At 42.0% G+C, this 15746-nt stretch overlaps 1 protein-coding gene across 2 annotated transcripts in view; it reads right to left on the reverse strand.

Annotated features, from left to right (window-relative positions):
* Window positions 1-15746, reverse strand: part of GAREM1 (GRB2 associated regulator of MAPK1 subtype 1) — a 104837-nt gene that overhangs the window by 68858 nt on the left and 20233 nt on the right. For both annotated transcript variants that reach the window (XM_049825873.1, XM_049825865.1), the window contains exon 2: window positions 11602-11742. In XM_049825873.1, coding sequence (XP_049681830.1) covers window positions 11602-11742 — 141 coding nt within the window. The remainder of the gene's footprint in view (window positions 1-11601; window positions 11743-15746) is intronic.

Below are 15746 nucleotides of genomic sequence, written 5' to 3' on the forward strand. Positions count from 1 at the left end.
TTCAGTTAGAAAGTTTGTCTAAAAATTCACATTATATTTTTATAGCAACTGTCCTCCTGGAAGATCTGAAAGCACTTCACAGGAAAAAACTGATACCATGAACAGTTACAGGTAATGACCATTTCCCCCATCCAACATCCCAACAGCTAGAGAAGGCTAAAGCTGATTTACTATCACACTGCAACTCTCACTCCTACTCACATTATTTCTCATCCTACACCCCAGGATATGCTGTAGCCCTTCCCCTGTACCGACTCCAAGGGATGCATCCTTCCCAGCAGCTGGTTCTGGGTTTCCAAGTCACACTCGTAAGAATCTCTCAACTCAGATGCATGAATCTTAAACACGGCACTACTTCATATTTTTTTTTTGGTGATAGCATTTGTGTAGCAAATGTCTTAATTCCCCTGATACACTTCGAACCCTAGTAATTAAATTAGCAGGGACACAGTAGCTAAAGAACCAGATTATGCAAGCCACCCTGTCCATCCATCTCACCAAGGTTTCACTTTTCCCATCAAGCTGCACAATAGTCCCACTTTGCCTACACAGCCTTTATTTTTTGAGCTTGGAAATGCAGAGGCCCATGCAGCATTTTATCAGAGACAGCTTTCCACACAACCAGTACTTCCCACTGAACACTCTTTCTCCTCCATAGATACACATCTCTCACTTGCCTATGTTCAAAAGGTTATTAATGGTAAAAAAAACCAATCCGCCCCCCTTTCTTCTAGCAGAAGACCACAAATGCACATCCCATCATTTTGATGAAGACCTTCAGATGTGATTGTGCATCCTAATCACATATGTCCCTCTTCCTTTTTCATGCATGCATGCAGCCATCATGACAAAAACAGGACCTTTCACATGATGAGCTGCTCCACAGACACACTAAAAGAGGCATCAGGTGAGCACCATGGAACAAGGCAACAAAGAACAGACACAGCCAGCTTGAATTATTTCAGCCACCCAAATGCAGCCAGCCAGCCTTAGCTGGCTATTCCCAGTCTACTGCAATATAGAATTCATGTGAGATGAACCGGAAAAGGTTGAACTGGTGACAAATATTTAAAGAGTGTGCTGTGAAGGTGACTCCCCTGAAAAACATAACTTTCTTAGCATTTAGATTTAAAAGGTCCTTCTTACTCTACATAGGCTATCAACCATCCAAGATGACAGTAGCATCTGTCAATGTTGTAGATTTTGTAACAGGTGGCTCACCAGCCAGGCGTTCCTAGTTTGAGAACACTCATGAAAGCCCCCATACAGTATAGACATACACACTGTATTTCCTTCTTTGCCCCTGCTCTGCCTGCCTTTGGGATCAAACTGCGCATTCTGGTTCAAAAGAAGAGTTGAGTCTCACCTGCAGTAAAGGGAACAAGTGGAAGAGAGAGAGCTTCACATCTGTACATAAAGCTGTGAGTACAGGCTTCAGTTTCCCCTCTAATGCTTAGGTCCTTCAGAATGAGAAGTTAAATACCCATGTTTCTCCTACCCAGTTAGTAATGGTCACCTTTGCTATTAGTGTTAATAGCTTCTCCCCCACACACACTGCAACAAGTTAATCTCTGCCAACTGAGAACAGAAAATCTCTGCACAACAGCTCATGACAGAGAAAAAAGCCAGTTTTTCCACTCCTCAAAGTTTCAAAGCTCACAGAAGTGCCTTTCCCTGACACAGCAGAATTACTGTCTTAGATCACAGGCTAAATTAAACACACAAATTATTTTCTCCATATAAACAGTTATACATGGCTTAAATAGCATGGGTTTATTTTCCTATTGGCACCAATTGGTACAGTAGTTCAATCAAAGCTTAAGACATCTGTGATGTCAGTTGCTTTAATAGGCAGCACTGACGTGACTGGCTCTCGTTCCCAGACGTGAAGTGTGCTGGTTTCCATGGGGAGGATGCTGACTGAAGAATTCCTACCGTACTTCCTATCAGTTGTTTTGAACAGCAAACACTGACTCCGGGGGGTGGGGGGAATAAAAATCTGTTTGGGTATCCAGAAATTCACAAGATGACATCATCCTGTGCGACAGATTCATCTGCAGCTCCCTCCTCAAATACACATGACCTGTCAAAAACCCTGCTCTACATTCCTGCCAGCTGGGTTCTGTATTTACAGAAGTGAAAGACATTCATAATTTTTGCCTTGCTTGTTTGCCATGTTAGTTCAGTTATAACAGCTCCCCCGCCAGCCCCAAGAAGCAAAAGGGACAGTCAGTCTAAAAGAGATTTCTTAGACTAATCATAGGAAGCTCATGGCAATTTCAGTAAAACATACCCAAATCCCTTAAGCATTAACAATTGTACTTCTCTGCAAAAGTCTGTATCTGTAGCATGCACTACATTCCAGGTAAGAATAAGAGTCATGGCATAGTTGCATCGGTGACTGCATCATGCTTTGTAAAGATTTCATAGCAGTGACATCTGCTTGCTTTCTTTTGCACCTGCTAGTCTGTTCATATGAAAAAACAACTCCCAATTTCATGCACCAGAGTTAAGGAAGAGATTAACAAAAGGCATCATTATGTATATGAACTATCAACTCAAAACATACCACTCTTCAGTTCAAACAAATTTTGTAAAAATTCTTCCTCAAAGTTTGCAGAGAAGGAAAAGCATGTATGTTTTTACTGGTTAAACAGTGACCATGGCCTTTACAACTGCCTTGTTATTCTCTTCTCCCATCAAGGGTCAACTTCAAGGCCTGATAGGTGGCATTAAATCGGTAAAATTCTACCTTAGGAAAACAGGTGTGAAGTTCCAGGCTTGCAATTACAAACTACAGGCTAACAGACCCTCCTTGAGCTTCTAACTACCCTTAAAGCTTTTTAACTGTACCGTTCTTCTACGTGCCTGAACATCTGCTTCAGGGTAGGAAAGGGTGAAGCAGCTTCACACTTAATTCATGCCTTGTTCAGTGCCTAGAAACAGGCACCTTATGCCTACTCCAACCTCAATGGCAGGAGGCTTATCAACTAGGCAGGCTGTAGTGTTCATGCATCTCCTTCCTTTCAAATCCTTAAGTTGTACGTCATGAAAGAGGAGAACAGCTTCCTCTTGGGAATTCAGGAGCCACATTCCCAATTTCCTTGCAGCTAGCTAGTACTTAAGGCAGCCTCAAGTGGTCGGAAACATGGGATCAACCTGGAACCTCAAGTGCAGCCCTAAATACACCTCAAATTCCCAGTGGGGATCAGCCTTTTCCTCTCAGCTTCCTAGTGGTTAAGTTAGGCAGCTTTTAAGACCCTTCTCCCCTTCTCCCAAGCACTTAAGTCTTTCTAGCATCATGCAAATGAGCCCAGCGCTCCACTGTACCAGCCAAGAGCTAAGGCAAAGTAATTCAAGCAATGCCAAGCAAATCCTATGTGATTTAGCCCATCTCCCAGTCTTCTGGGAACCAGTTTCCTGGCTGCTATTCTACTGTTCCCTCAATTGCAATCTTTCAAAAAGTCATCCTCCCCAGTTAATTTCTTTTGTACAAGCCTCTAGAGTTCTTTCCTAATTGATGCAACTCCGATCAGCTTCTTTGCTGCCTGCAGAGGTCTGAAACAAGCAAACAAAAAAACCCCCCACTTTACAGTGACAGCTTATAAGGTCACAGCTGAACTTCACCAAGTTGCAAGTTTGCAGATTTAGAGTAACAGCCAAGAACTGTGGAAGTCTGAGGGGAACGTGATACTTCAAATCATCAGTTGGAAAAGCTGCAAGTTTTCCCTCTCTCCTCCTACTCCCTTTCCCTTCTCACAAATAAAACACAGAAAGTTCACTGCCGAGGCAAATCTTAGTTTTTTTTAAACAAGGGTAAGATGATACTCGCGCTGAAGTCTTGCTCTGCTCTACTTTGACAGCTCTATCTAAAAGCATACACCTCTTTCCACCTAGTACCTCACTGAGATAGACGAGTACCTCACTGATGATAGATCACTATCATCACATGCTTTTGTTTCCTTTAAGGCACCAAGCAAATCCCATGAAACCAAACAAATTTTATAGTACAAAGTGGTGTCTACAAATTACAAACTCTTATTCCAGGTTGGAAAGCAAGAGAGAAAATACAGGTATTTTCTTTCCATGCATTTCTGGGACATAATCAGACTCTTCCTCCATTATTTAGAATAATACTACCCTGTAAACGAACCCTACTGTTCTCATTACATCAAAGAGCAGCAGCCTTTGAAAGCTGCAGACTCTACAGCAGTTTCAGACATTTCAGACAGTCCAGGCAGCAAAACTGGAAGGAGGATAGAAACTAAACCAGAGTTGAATGGGGTTTCATCAGCAGGCTGAATACAAGCTTCGATATATCCAGCCACTAACTTGAATGTCAAGCAAATTCTACGCATTCTGTAGGTGACTGCAGAAATCTCATAAACAGAAGTTTGTATATATACAAAGAGAGAAGCAGTCTCGCAGTCTGCCACTTTTCATTTATGAGGATGATAGCTTTAAGGAAACTAGACACTGCAAAAAAGTCTGGCTGACTCCAGAGAGATGAAGTTGAGAGCGAAAGATTCTTAGCAGTGCAACCTGATGAAGAATTGCACAATGCTGTTTCACTAGAAGCTAAATTTGAACCACCTCCCCACATCAAAAAGGTATTTTTGATCCATAGCTTGCATTCTGGGAAGCTGCTGGTGTACAATACTAGAAAGCAAGTACCATATACACCCCAAACACACTGCTTGGGCTCAGGACAAAGTGCTCAATCAAAAATCAAGTAAGGAAGCAAGCAAGCGGGGGGGGGGGGGAGGGAGGAAGACCTATGTATACATTCCTTAATAGTTACAAACCAAAATGCATAGTAGAAGAGATTCTGCAAAACAGGTGGCCAGAGAAAAGGGGAATATTTCATTAGTTAAAGCTGCTACTAAACCAGACTGGCTAATGGGGGGAGATGAAGGAACAGGAAGAACATGTGAACCCCCAAGTGCAAAAGTAGTAAGCAATTTTTGGCAGCAACTTCAGTACCTGCATTTTGATCCTGTGATTTGATATTGCACTGTAGATTAATGGAGAGGCATTTGCCAAAATTTAAATAGGTAAAGAAAAGTGGAATAACAAAGAGATAGGACCATGGGGAAGTCTGACAGCAACTAAACTTGTTGAAGATAACTCTCTGGACAAGAAAAAAAAATTAAGAATATAGATATTTGTTCATGTATGGAAGAACAGTTTATCCATTATTTCAAGATGACAGGTTTGAAAAATCCAGAAATACAAAGACAGTTTCCAGACTACAAAGCCGTGATTGCCTAGAATAGAAAAACTCAGCCTTAGTGGGAAAAAGGAGGTAGCAATTAAATGAAGTAGATAAATATATTTTAAGGCATAATAATTTCCCTAACAGAAAAGCATGGAATGATGCTATATGGACAATTACAAGTGTTTCAGACATGATTGAGCTCAGACTTACAGCTGAAGAGGCTGCACCACTCATGAAAACGAGTGCCCTCTCACTCTGCAATACCCAGGCACTACTCTACAATCAGACTTTTAAATGAATACTGAATAGACTTTCTTCTATTTGTCTATGGGAGAAAAGGGCTGCAATTCTCAGGAGACCTCACACAATCAAGTATTCAGAGCTACAGAAGTCATATTTCTCTTTTAAAAGCATGAAGACTTTATGCTGGTGGCAACATTTTATTAGCAGTACCTGTGAAGAAAAGCTTTCAAACATCCGACTGCTTTTCAGATCATACAAGCTTTTTCAAGAAAAAACCCAAACAAAATTTGGGTACCAGGGGGTTAAACGTGTGGGTTGGGCTTTTTTCTTGGTTTTCTTCTGAGAACATACATTCATTAATCGTTTACCAGCCCACAGACACATGGCAGCCTGCCTCTCTCAGAAGCACAGCATTCGGGCCCTGTTCTCCAGAATTTATATTTAGTTGTACAGCAGAAAAGCCCCAGGAGAACTATGTGATAGTTGGGTGCCAGGTTAAGTTCAAAGCAAAACACAAATTAAAATGCAAAATGCACTTCATATCAGGGAGTGGTGTACCTGCTGGCTGGGAAGGACTCACCTAAGTTCCATACTCCAGAGCAGTGTCCCTCCCTGTCTTAGATCTCACCCACCTCTTTGAACTTAAAAAAACCCCGTCAGAGCTGTACTGCTCCATTTACGCAGAAGAACAGGCGCAGCTCTCCCTGACGCTACCCGCTGTTCACAGGGAGGCAAAGCCCTGGGACAAAGGGCTCTTTGTCTACCACCACCTTCCCTGACCAGCAGACAGCATTAAATTGCACTTGAGGGAGTGAAGAATCTAAATTGAATGTAAGACAAGGAAGCACCCTCTCTGTCCCCAAAGTAACACAACTTGGCAGCAGATACTATAAAGCTGTTGAGCAAAGAATGTCTGCCAGTCTGATGTTTGCTCTTCTCTCCAGGGCCATGAAGAGAGCCATAAAGCACACTTACAGAAGACCCAACATACTGTAAACATCTAAGAGTGCTCAGTATCACTAGAGTAAAGATCCAAGCTCTTCCACGTGTTGGATGCATCAGGTTCAGGGTGGGAACTGAGCAACAGCAGCTGCTGTCACCATCTCAAGACAACTAGGAGATGCCTAACTCACACCATAATTCAGCGCTCTCCTCCCTCAGTGTCCAAGGTCTGACTATTCCAGATGGGTACCAGTAAGCCTGCTGGGACTGCAAAATTGTGTCTTAGAGGCAGGCATGCCTTTGGACATGGGAGAGAAACTTCTGCAGCTGCTTGTTGCAAAATCTCAGGAAGCTCTCCTGCTCCACCGCCGCATAGGCAAGTTCACTCTTGAGAAGACCTGCAGAGAGCGTCTTCCTCCGTGTTAGCAGGACGCAGTGAGGAACAGGCCCATCAGGCACTGCTCCACGATTAACACATCAAACCAGTAGGAACAGGTTTCAGTAGCACATTCGTGGTACACCAGTTCTAACACCAGAGAAGGGACTTCTGACTCATTTCCCACCCGGCACCCCACCTGGGGAAGGTTCACATGACAAGGTTTTATATTTCCTCATTTAAAAGACATTAAGAAAGCTATCAGCACACTTAAGTAAGCAATTGGACAGGGCACCAGCAATTACTCTGTATTAGCAGCTGCACACCTTCTCTATGTGGTGGGGAGCTGTGTGTTCACAGGAAGAGTATTTCCAACACCCCTGACGTGTTACAGTGTGGCACACCCTGAAATAGGCTGTTACTTTCCAGTGTCTTCATAAACGTATTTTCTTGTATTTTCTTTATTAGTTGCCTCCCATGAGCACATAGACAGCAGCAGTGACACAAGTGGTGTCCCCTCCAAACCCTAGGCAAAGCTGAGTAGAAACTTAAGAAAAAAAAAAAAAAAAAAGTAGGGGTTTGGATTTTTTTTTTTTTTTTAAACATAATCTCAAAGGAACAGCTTTACTCTGAGAATGGAAAAAGCCCTCAATCAGACAGGAGAACAAACCAACCATCAGTTGCAACAACAGAGATAAGGCCCTAAAAAACAACAGTAAAGGTCCTGTTATGATTTGCTTAAATGTGGGAGTGAGTATTTGGGGCAAAATAAGCTAGATGCTGCCAACCCACCCCAAAGTACTACTTCTTTCACTGCATGCACTCACACCAATACTAGCATGGCCTTTGAAAGAAAAGACTGTGCTGTGTAGGTGGGGGTATGCACACACATGTGGGTTACTCCACACCCCTCTGCGGCTTTTCCTGTACAGCAAGTTTTAAAAGGAACCACATCCAACTCCATCAACTTTCAAATCAGTAATCCGCACACATAAGGAATTGTGGCCACGTAGGACAGGCATTTACAACAGACTGAACATGGGCTGTTTACAGTCAGAGCAGAAGACCTCTGCAGCTTGAGCTGATGAATCCTCAAAAATGTTTTTGATAGTTTTGAGCTATATAGTTCTGGAAGGTAACACAACAAGAGTCACCCAACACCCAGAGGCCACAGCACTCAAATCCCCAGACAGTGTCTTCAGTGCCTTTCGGTTATCACAGAATACGTTTGAGATGAGGCCATCAGCACCCCTCGGACACATCTTCCCATGGAGGTACCTCTGCAGAGGAATGAGAGGTGTTCATTCCTCTGGACGAGCAGCAGGACAGTGAAGTATAATTCCGCCAGATACCAATATGCCCTGTATCTTCCAAATTCAGGTCATAAACCACTATTTTCCAGAGGCTACTAAGGGAGACATTTATCAAGGTAAAGATTACAGTGCTGCCTAAGCCAAAACTAGCAGTAACATTTGACATCAGCTGGAGGGTATGGGTGATACACACTCACTTTTAGAGTAGAAATTTAGTATTAAGGATATCATAGTACCAGGAACAATATAAAACTAGTGCAGACAGAAAGCTGGTAAGACCTTCCTGGAAGTATCAAGTGTGAATTGTGTACCTGAGGAAAGCAAAGGACACGAAACCAAGGTCCATCTGTTGTGATGGTTTACCTTGGACTCTTGTGAAGTTCACTCTCTCATGCCAAAACAGGGTACTATCAGGACAGTAATTTTGATCTGCTCTCCATTCTACATGCACATGAAGACCTCTTCTGTTTTAGAAGCCAGAAACACATTAGCCATTTGGTTTTAATTACATGAAAATTGAACTCAATGCTACATTAACTCTAACTTTAAAGAGAAGCAAACTGGAAAGACTATTCAAGAGAGAATGGTTAGACTATTCTTTGACAGCAACAGCAAAAATTAACCATCTCAGCCATCGCCAACTGAAACAACCAGGGTAGCAATTTCCCAGTAGGGAAAGGACCATTAGCAGGACTGCAGAACTCAGGTTCTGTTAATGAGATTTCACTTAAATGTAAAATACAGCATTTTCCTTCTTTAATAAGGCTTTATTGTATTTAGGTTTAATAAGTGTATCAAAACCTGATTTAGCAAGTAGCAAAATCAGATTTACTTTATACTCATATTTATATACGCGAGTGATGACTTTGTAGTACTTAAACCCATAATCTCAGGAGAATAACATCAGTTTCAACTTCCCTTCCTGTTCAAGTGTTGCAGCCAAAATCATGCTGCAATTTGCTACGTTAAATTTCTGCTAGGTGTTAAAAAAAATAAATAAAAAATTATGCCATTAAAGCTGAAACAAACCTAGAAAGTCATTTTCATGAACTCTTACGTTCCATCTCTAAGGGTCATTCTGGTAGTCAGTACACCTTACTTGATGGAAGTTTAAAGTTAAAGCATGCAAAAAGTCAGTCCTATAATCCAAAATTTATACAGCAATAGGGTTTACAAACATTTGCCTATGAGGACATAAAACCCATCCTCTAAAACCAAAAACTAATGCCTGAGCCCCATATAAGCATTCTTCCAACTGCTCTAGTTGTGCTTTCTGCAAAGATGGAAAGTTCTCGCATGCAAGTGGAGGGCTATGCCAGCCAGCTCACGCAGCAATCGCCACCAGACAGCACTACTTTTCGGTAGCAGAACGTCCTCCCCAGAAAGGTGATGATTCTGGAGCACTCCCACTACCCAGCCTTCCCAGAGCTCGCTGAAGAACAGACGCCCCAGCTAGCTCCAGAGCTAGCAGCATAACTGTGTCAGTTCAGTACCCAGCCCAGCAAGTCTTCTGAGGTAGCTACATTAAACTTTGCCTCTTTAGCGCAGGATTCTGGATCCCAAAAGCAGTAAACGCGAGGCAGTGCACAATGCAGTACTGAAAGCGCACTCAGTGTTAACCTGTAGATCTCTGTATGGTACTCCACGGCAGCATAAATTAATCTTTAGGGTATGGAAGACTTCTCTAAATGCATTTAGATGTTAGCACCCAAGCACCAATTGCAGCGCTTTGCTAACTAAACCTTCACGTGCTTAGACTCGTCTCTCCTTTCTTGTAGGCAAGCCCATGAGACATGCTGTGGTACTGCAAGTTAGCACTGACCATTTTCATGAAGTTCCTTTGGCAGCATTGAAGCCCATCACATATTCAGTAAGTGCCCTCACTACGTGACAGTTTCTGAGCTTTCATATATTTTCATCTCATTAATGAGGAATTTATGGCAGGGAACTTTCTGGAGATTGTTTGACAGAAAAACGTATTCTGCTAACTAAACGCACACTCTTTTCTTGCATTAACACAAGCCAGGAAGAAAAGCACATTGATACTATAGCAGTATGTTAGGGGACAGACTTTGATTTTTCTAGTATCTATGTAAATTTAGGCTATGAATGAATGGAATTATGAAGAGTCATGAAAATCCGCTTAGCGGATCTTTGTTAATTTTTGAAAAATTAAGAATCAAGCTTTAGTAAACCCCTTAAGGTCCAATCTTCTTTCATGCCAATAACCATTTTATTTTCTGTTCCCCTTCCTCCAGGAATCACAGTGAGGATTTTAAAATGTGGCATTCAGTTTGAAGGAAGTGAAGTGTTTATCTGGCCACAGCACTGAAACTTATGTAGCCAGGAGATGTTAAAAAAAAAAAAGAAAAAGAATAAAAAAAAAAAATAAAAATCGATGTTACTAAGCATAAGCACTAGAAACTTTATACTAAGAAAGTTAAATTCAGAGAGTTTTAAAGCCACATGTATTATGACACTATATGCCATCAGACCAAAGCTTTTAAATGTATCTTAAATAAATTAACCTTCCAGAGGTGAATTCCAAGGAGAATCAGTACATAAGAAGGCAACTGGTGTAAGTTTCATCACTGAAATAGGGTGCATCACTGCAGTTGCAGCACTGGTGTGACTGAAATAAAACATTTCAGTCAGCTCTCGCACAACTCAGCACACCCTCATTGCACCAACATTTTAAAGGACACCATAAGAGAGCTGAGCAGATTACTCAACTGACAACTGGCCATACAGAAGACCAAGTAAGACACTAAGCCCAAGTCTTTGATTTGTAGCCACGGCTCTTTCAGTTCACACTTTCCAGCTCTTTAAATTTTTTTATCCACTGCAGCAAGATAAGCACTTCCCACTCACATAGTATTGTTCTATTCAGCTTGTGAATAAGGACATTAAGCAGTAGGAAACTGTATTAAAAATAATTTCCTAGAAAAGTAAAAATAATTTGAAATCGTAAAATAAACATGGATTAGTTGCATCATATCTACTCGGAACAACAGTATTACTGCATCATCCACAAAGGCAGACAGTGACAAGGAACTACTAAGGAGCATTATTGTAAAACTGAATTATTATTGTGAAGGGTCCCTGGGTTTTAACATGGAAATATTAAAAAAATCCCCTCCAGTTTGAATATGCAATGAAGTGTAAAACCCATTCCATCTTTGACCGAACATTTCAAGGCATTTTCAAACTTTCACATTTTTCTCACCACATTCACAGATGAGAAGTGCTGGCGACACATTATATTCAAATTGAAACCAATTCTTCTACATAGCTAATGTTCTGTCCATGTGTTACCCAATGAAATACATCTATATAGTAGCCCTGGGAGTAAGTCAGTATCTCTTGTGCTCTGTAACATTATCAAAAAGTTAAGTGACAGACACTGGCATCAGAGACTTAGCTTCACTCTGTCAAATAAAGTGATCAGTGTTAAGTGGTAGGCAATTCATTCTCTTTGAATTTTTATTTCAGGTCAACAATAGCTTTACCTGCATAATGTACAGGGATTTCTATCTTTGGCCCTATGACGTAGTGACCCTCCTCCAGACTGTGAGCTGTAATTGTTGTCCACTGCCGACATGAATGAATCAGAAGATAATCGCTCTCTCGAAGGCCTTCTACAGTTTCTCCTGCAAAACAGATGTAGGGGGTTTTTTTAAAAAAAATAAAAAAATAATAATAAAAAAATCACACTTACTGCATGAAGAATTAGGAAAACTTCACAACAAGCATTTATTCTCATTGCTGTTTATTTTTTTCAGACTTTTGGTATTTAAAAATCCAATTAAGTAAATTTCAATTCTACACAGTGTTCATTTTTGCAACGTAAGCACTTTACAGAAAACAAACATAAAGCAAAACAACTCAGTGCGTGAATACAATAGCACAGAGATGTAATCCAGATTACTCAGCAGTGGCTCTGGGGCTCCTTTTTCAGCTTTCGGTATAAACAGACTTTTCATATCTCTATTTATGTCTGCCTATCTCACTTAATACAAATACTTGAGAGCTCTTTTAATTTTTAAAGAAACCAAAAAAAAAGTAGTTTTGTATGTTGAAAGATCAGCATCACACTACCCTACAGCCACCTGAAGCCAAATCTTGTTCATCACTATGAAGTAATTGGCTATCACACTTGCAGATACAGAGATTTCAGCTTTGTCTTCTATCCCTTTGCAAGTCACTGCTTAATTAGCCATTCCTATGTCCGTAAACATAATCCTGCCACATAATGAGGATAAATAAATAAAATTGAACGCACACCAAAGTCCTCTCTCAGAGATAAATTCAACCAGAAGCCCCCCCCCCCCCAGGTAATGTCCAGCTCATCTTTGTAACGCCCCCTCTGTGAAATCCATCCCAAACACAGCCAGAGACCCAGCTCTTCTTTCTTCCCCTGTCCCTACCAAATCATCTGCATTTCTGCCAAGTACTCTCCCCTACTCTACCAGTTGCAGTGCCCAATCAGGACTAGAGTGCTTTGCTTGGCTTTCCAGCAATTGGAAGAGCCACATTAGATAGACTACTCATTGCGCCAACTATACATCTCAAGCATGATATATGAACAAAATTTCACAGAGCAGCGTGTATCATGGCAGACTGCTCTTACATACCTGCAGTCCTGCTCAGTACACTTCTGCATTAAACACACAGAAAACAGCGTTTCTCAAAGTGCCTTTAAAGCAGCCACGTGAAATTTCAGGAACGCTTAGTAGACACTAAACATGGGCCAATAATAATGAAGCTTTAAATTTCATTTTCCTTTTCTCCCACCAGCCCTCTGCAGTTACAGCCAAAAATAAAGCAAGTAGTTTAGCTCTGGAATCAAGTTTGGACAAAACCCATCCCCTTCAGCTACTACAACAAACTGCACTTTCTCTTCACTGTCCTCTGATATTCTTTAAAGTCAGTAGAAGAATGAGACTTTCCTCAGCCTGGGGCAGCAGACATTTCCCCTGTTCAATCTCTGAAGAGGAGAGATACTTCCCATTGCGGTTTTTTTTTTTTGCCCGCACCAGGCAATCTTTTCCACCGTAGGCAATGGCTACTACACACCCTGTTCCTGCCTAATTTCATGCTCCCATTCTATCAGAAAGTGCCCTCCTACACAATTCAAAATGCAGCAACTGGTGTGTGTGAGAACTGTTAGATTTTAAATCAGACAAGACCATTATGACCATCTGCTCCGACACTCTCCAGCCACAGGATTCTGCTTGTTTCCTCCAGAAACTTGGGTTGGGCTAAACAGGGGAGAGACCCTCTCCAAGCCATAGGGTCCGAGAGATGGACTTTCCTGGGTCTGCTGTCCCACGGCCTGTTAAAACTTTAAAAAGTTCCCATTTTGTACATTTGGGGCTTTAACTTATAACTGTAAATAAATTGCTGTTATGTGGGTGTAGAAGCGGAACAAAAACCAAACCAAAACAAGGTATACAGAGCTCCTTAGTACTAGCTCTTCTTGCTCCTATGAAGGTGCCATTTCCACGTTTGCTTCTTTTTCAGAGCACAGAAAGTACTTCCAGGTAAGCAGGACATTTCAAGAACTGGCTTCCATGCGCTCCTTGGACCACATCCCTTCGCAACCCAGCCAGGCAGACAGGCTGCTTAACACCAGGTCCTGCTCCCTGGGAAGCATCACCCCTCCGCCCACATCACGCTGGGAGGAGAGACCTCGGAAAGCCTAGGGATGAGTGGCAAAACTGCCATGTGGCACCAGAGAACTCTTTGGTCCCATCCGTATCTTGAAGAAAATTCAGATACATTTGCTAGAGGAGTCAGCCACACACCCACTACATTTTACCAAATCATCTGACCTTGAGCACCTCCTGTTTTCTGCTCACAGGGTAACTCCTAATACATATAACAATTATCTTCAGCTTGCTGCAACAGAGTTTTACAATTTGGGGTGAAAACATATAATAATAATAATAAATGGTTTTATTTGAAACTCATGTTTCAATTTAGAGTTACACTTACGCTTTCTATAATCCATGGCAACAAGTAATTATTCTATCCCACAACAAAATAAAACTGGCAACACCTAAGGGAAGAACCAGTATTTTACTAGTTTCACTGACAGTGGTAAACAAATTTTGAAGGAAATACAAAGCATCTCCGGTATGCTTTTTCTCTGACTTAAAATCTGTAGCTATAATTTCAGAACGTTGCCTAAAGGAAGGCTGGATTCTACATCCAGGATCGCAGGGAAATAATTACAGTATGGGTCACCCTCGAAGAGTCTGAGAAAGACATTCTCAGGAAAATAAAGACACCCATTATGAAAAGGTGCTTCCAGTCGTGGCTCACATGCCATGATCTGTTTAAGTGGTTACTCCACTAGAACTGGGTGGGACAGGTGAGTGTAAGAAGAGATTACTAAGGCAGGCCCAAGAGTGACTACGTAATTAAGTCTGCAGCTGGAAGTAGCTGTATTTTTTAAACAGAACCTTGGAAACCACAATTCTTGTTACACCAATTATTTGCTCCAACCGATTACATCGGGAACGAATTTCATGCCTTGCTGTGGGAGAGCGAGCCGAGGAGAGAAGGTGGAGCGGAGGCAGCGGGGAGTTCACCACGGGCTCTCCGGCTCCCTCACAAGGGGCAGGCCTGCCCTTACCCAGCCCTGCTCTTTCCGAACCGTGGGCGTAGACGGATTGCCGGGGCAGCTTTATAGGAAGAGGCTCCTTGTCACCAAAGGCATTAATGGACTCGCAGAACCACCCGGCTAATGACGGCCTCCGTGCTATGGGAGGGAATACAAGGAAGAGTCAAACGTGACTGAGGACAGCAGAATATTGCAATACATACTCTCTTCTTTCCTCCATTTTCTTTCTAGGCTGTCTCCCCCTGGAAGACTTGCTCGCTGCCTTTAAAGTGGTCTCCTCCGGGAGAGGAGGACCTTTCAGGCAGGAGACACCTCTGACCCGAGCTACATGACTCAGCTCCCAGCCCAAGCACGGCCCTACAGACTTAGTTCTTTACACTTTTCCCAGACACCTGTACCTTGCAAAACAGCCACACATACCCAATCTGGTTTTTCCCCTGACTCAGTAACACAGGTTATGCAAGCCTTTCATTTTAACTATGTGGGAGAGAATTCGGCAGTCCTCGCATCCACCAACTATGCAACTCGGTTCTCACCTATTCAACATATACTCCTACACTGCTGCTTACACAAAAATCAGACGCCATGAGAAAACAGAGAACACAGGCCACTAATCTTTAGTAACAGTTTTGTCTCTTATGATCAAATATGGATTAGCTTTATCTTCTCACCCTCTCCTCCCTGCCCCACACGCCTGCAATATAATTAAACCACTACAAAGAATCTACAGGCAGATACTTGTGTTGTTTTTTTCCCCCCAAATAAAAGTCAGAGAAGCAATGAACTATCACATGCAATTCCCCACCCTTCCCCAAGTTGCCTACATCTTTCCAAAATATGAGTCAAGTTTATTCATAATAATGCCCAAGACTAAGAAACCCATGACTCGCCAACAGGGCCTAAACCCTAAATAAAGTGTTAACACCCATTCCTGTGTGACAATAAAAGCCTCACACCTCTGAACTTAAAAGTTCGCCAGTATGTTCCTACGCAAGCTGTCCTCCTATAAGCACTCTGACCATGACC

Source organism: Accipiter gentilis, chromosome 2, assembly GCF_929443795.1.
Source record: "Accipiter gentilis chromosome 2, bAccGen1.1, whole genome shotgun sequence".
Classification (NCBI taxonomy): Eukaryota; Metazoa; Chordata; class Aves; order Accipitriformes; family Accipitridae; genus Astur; species Astur gentilis.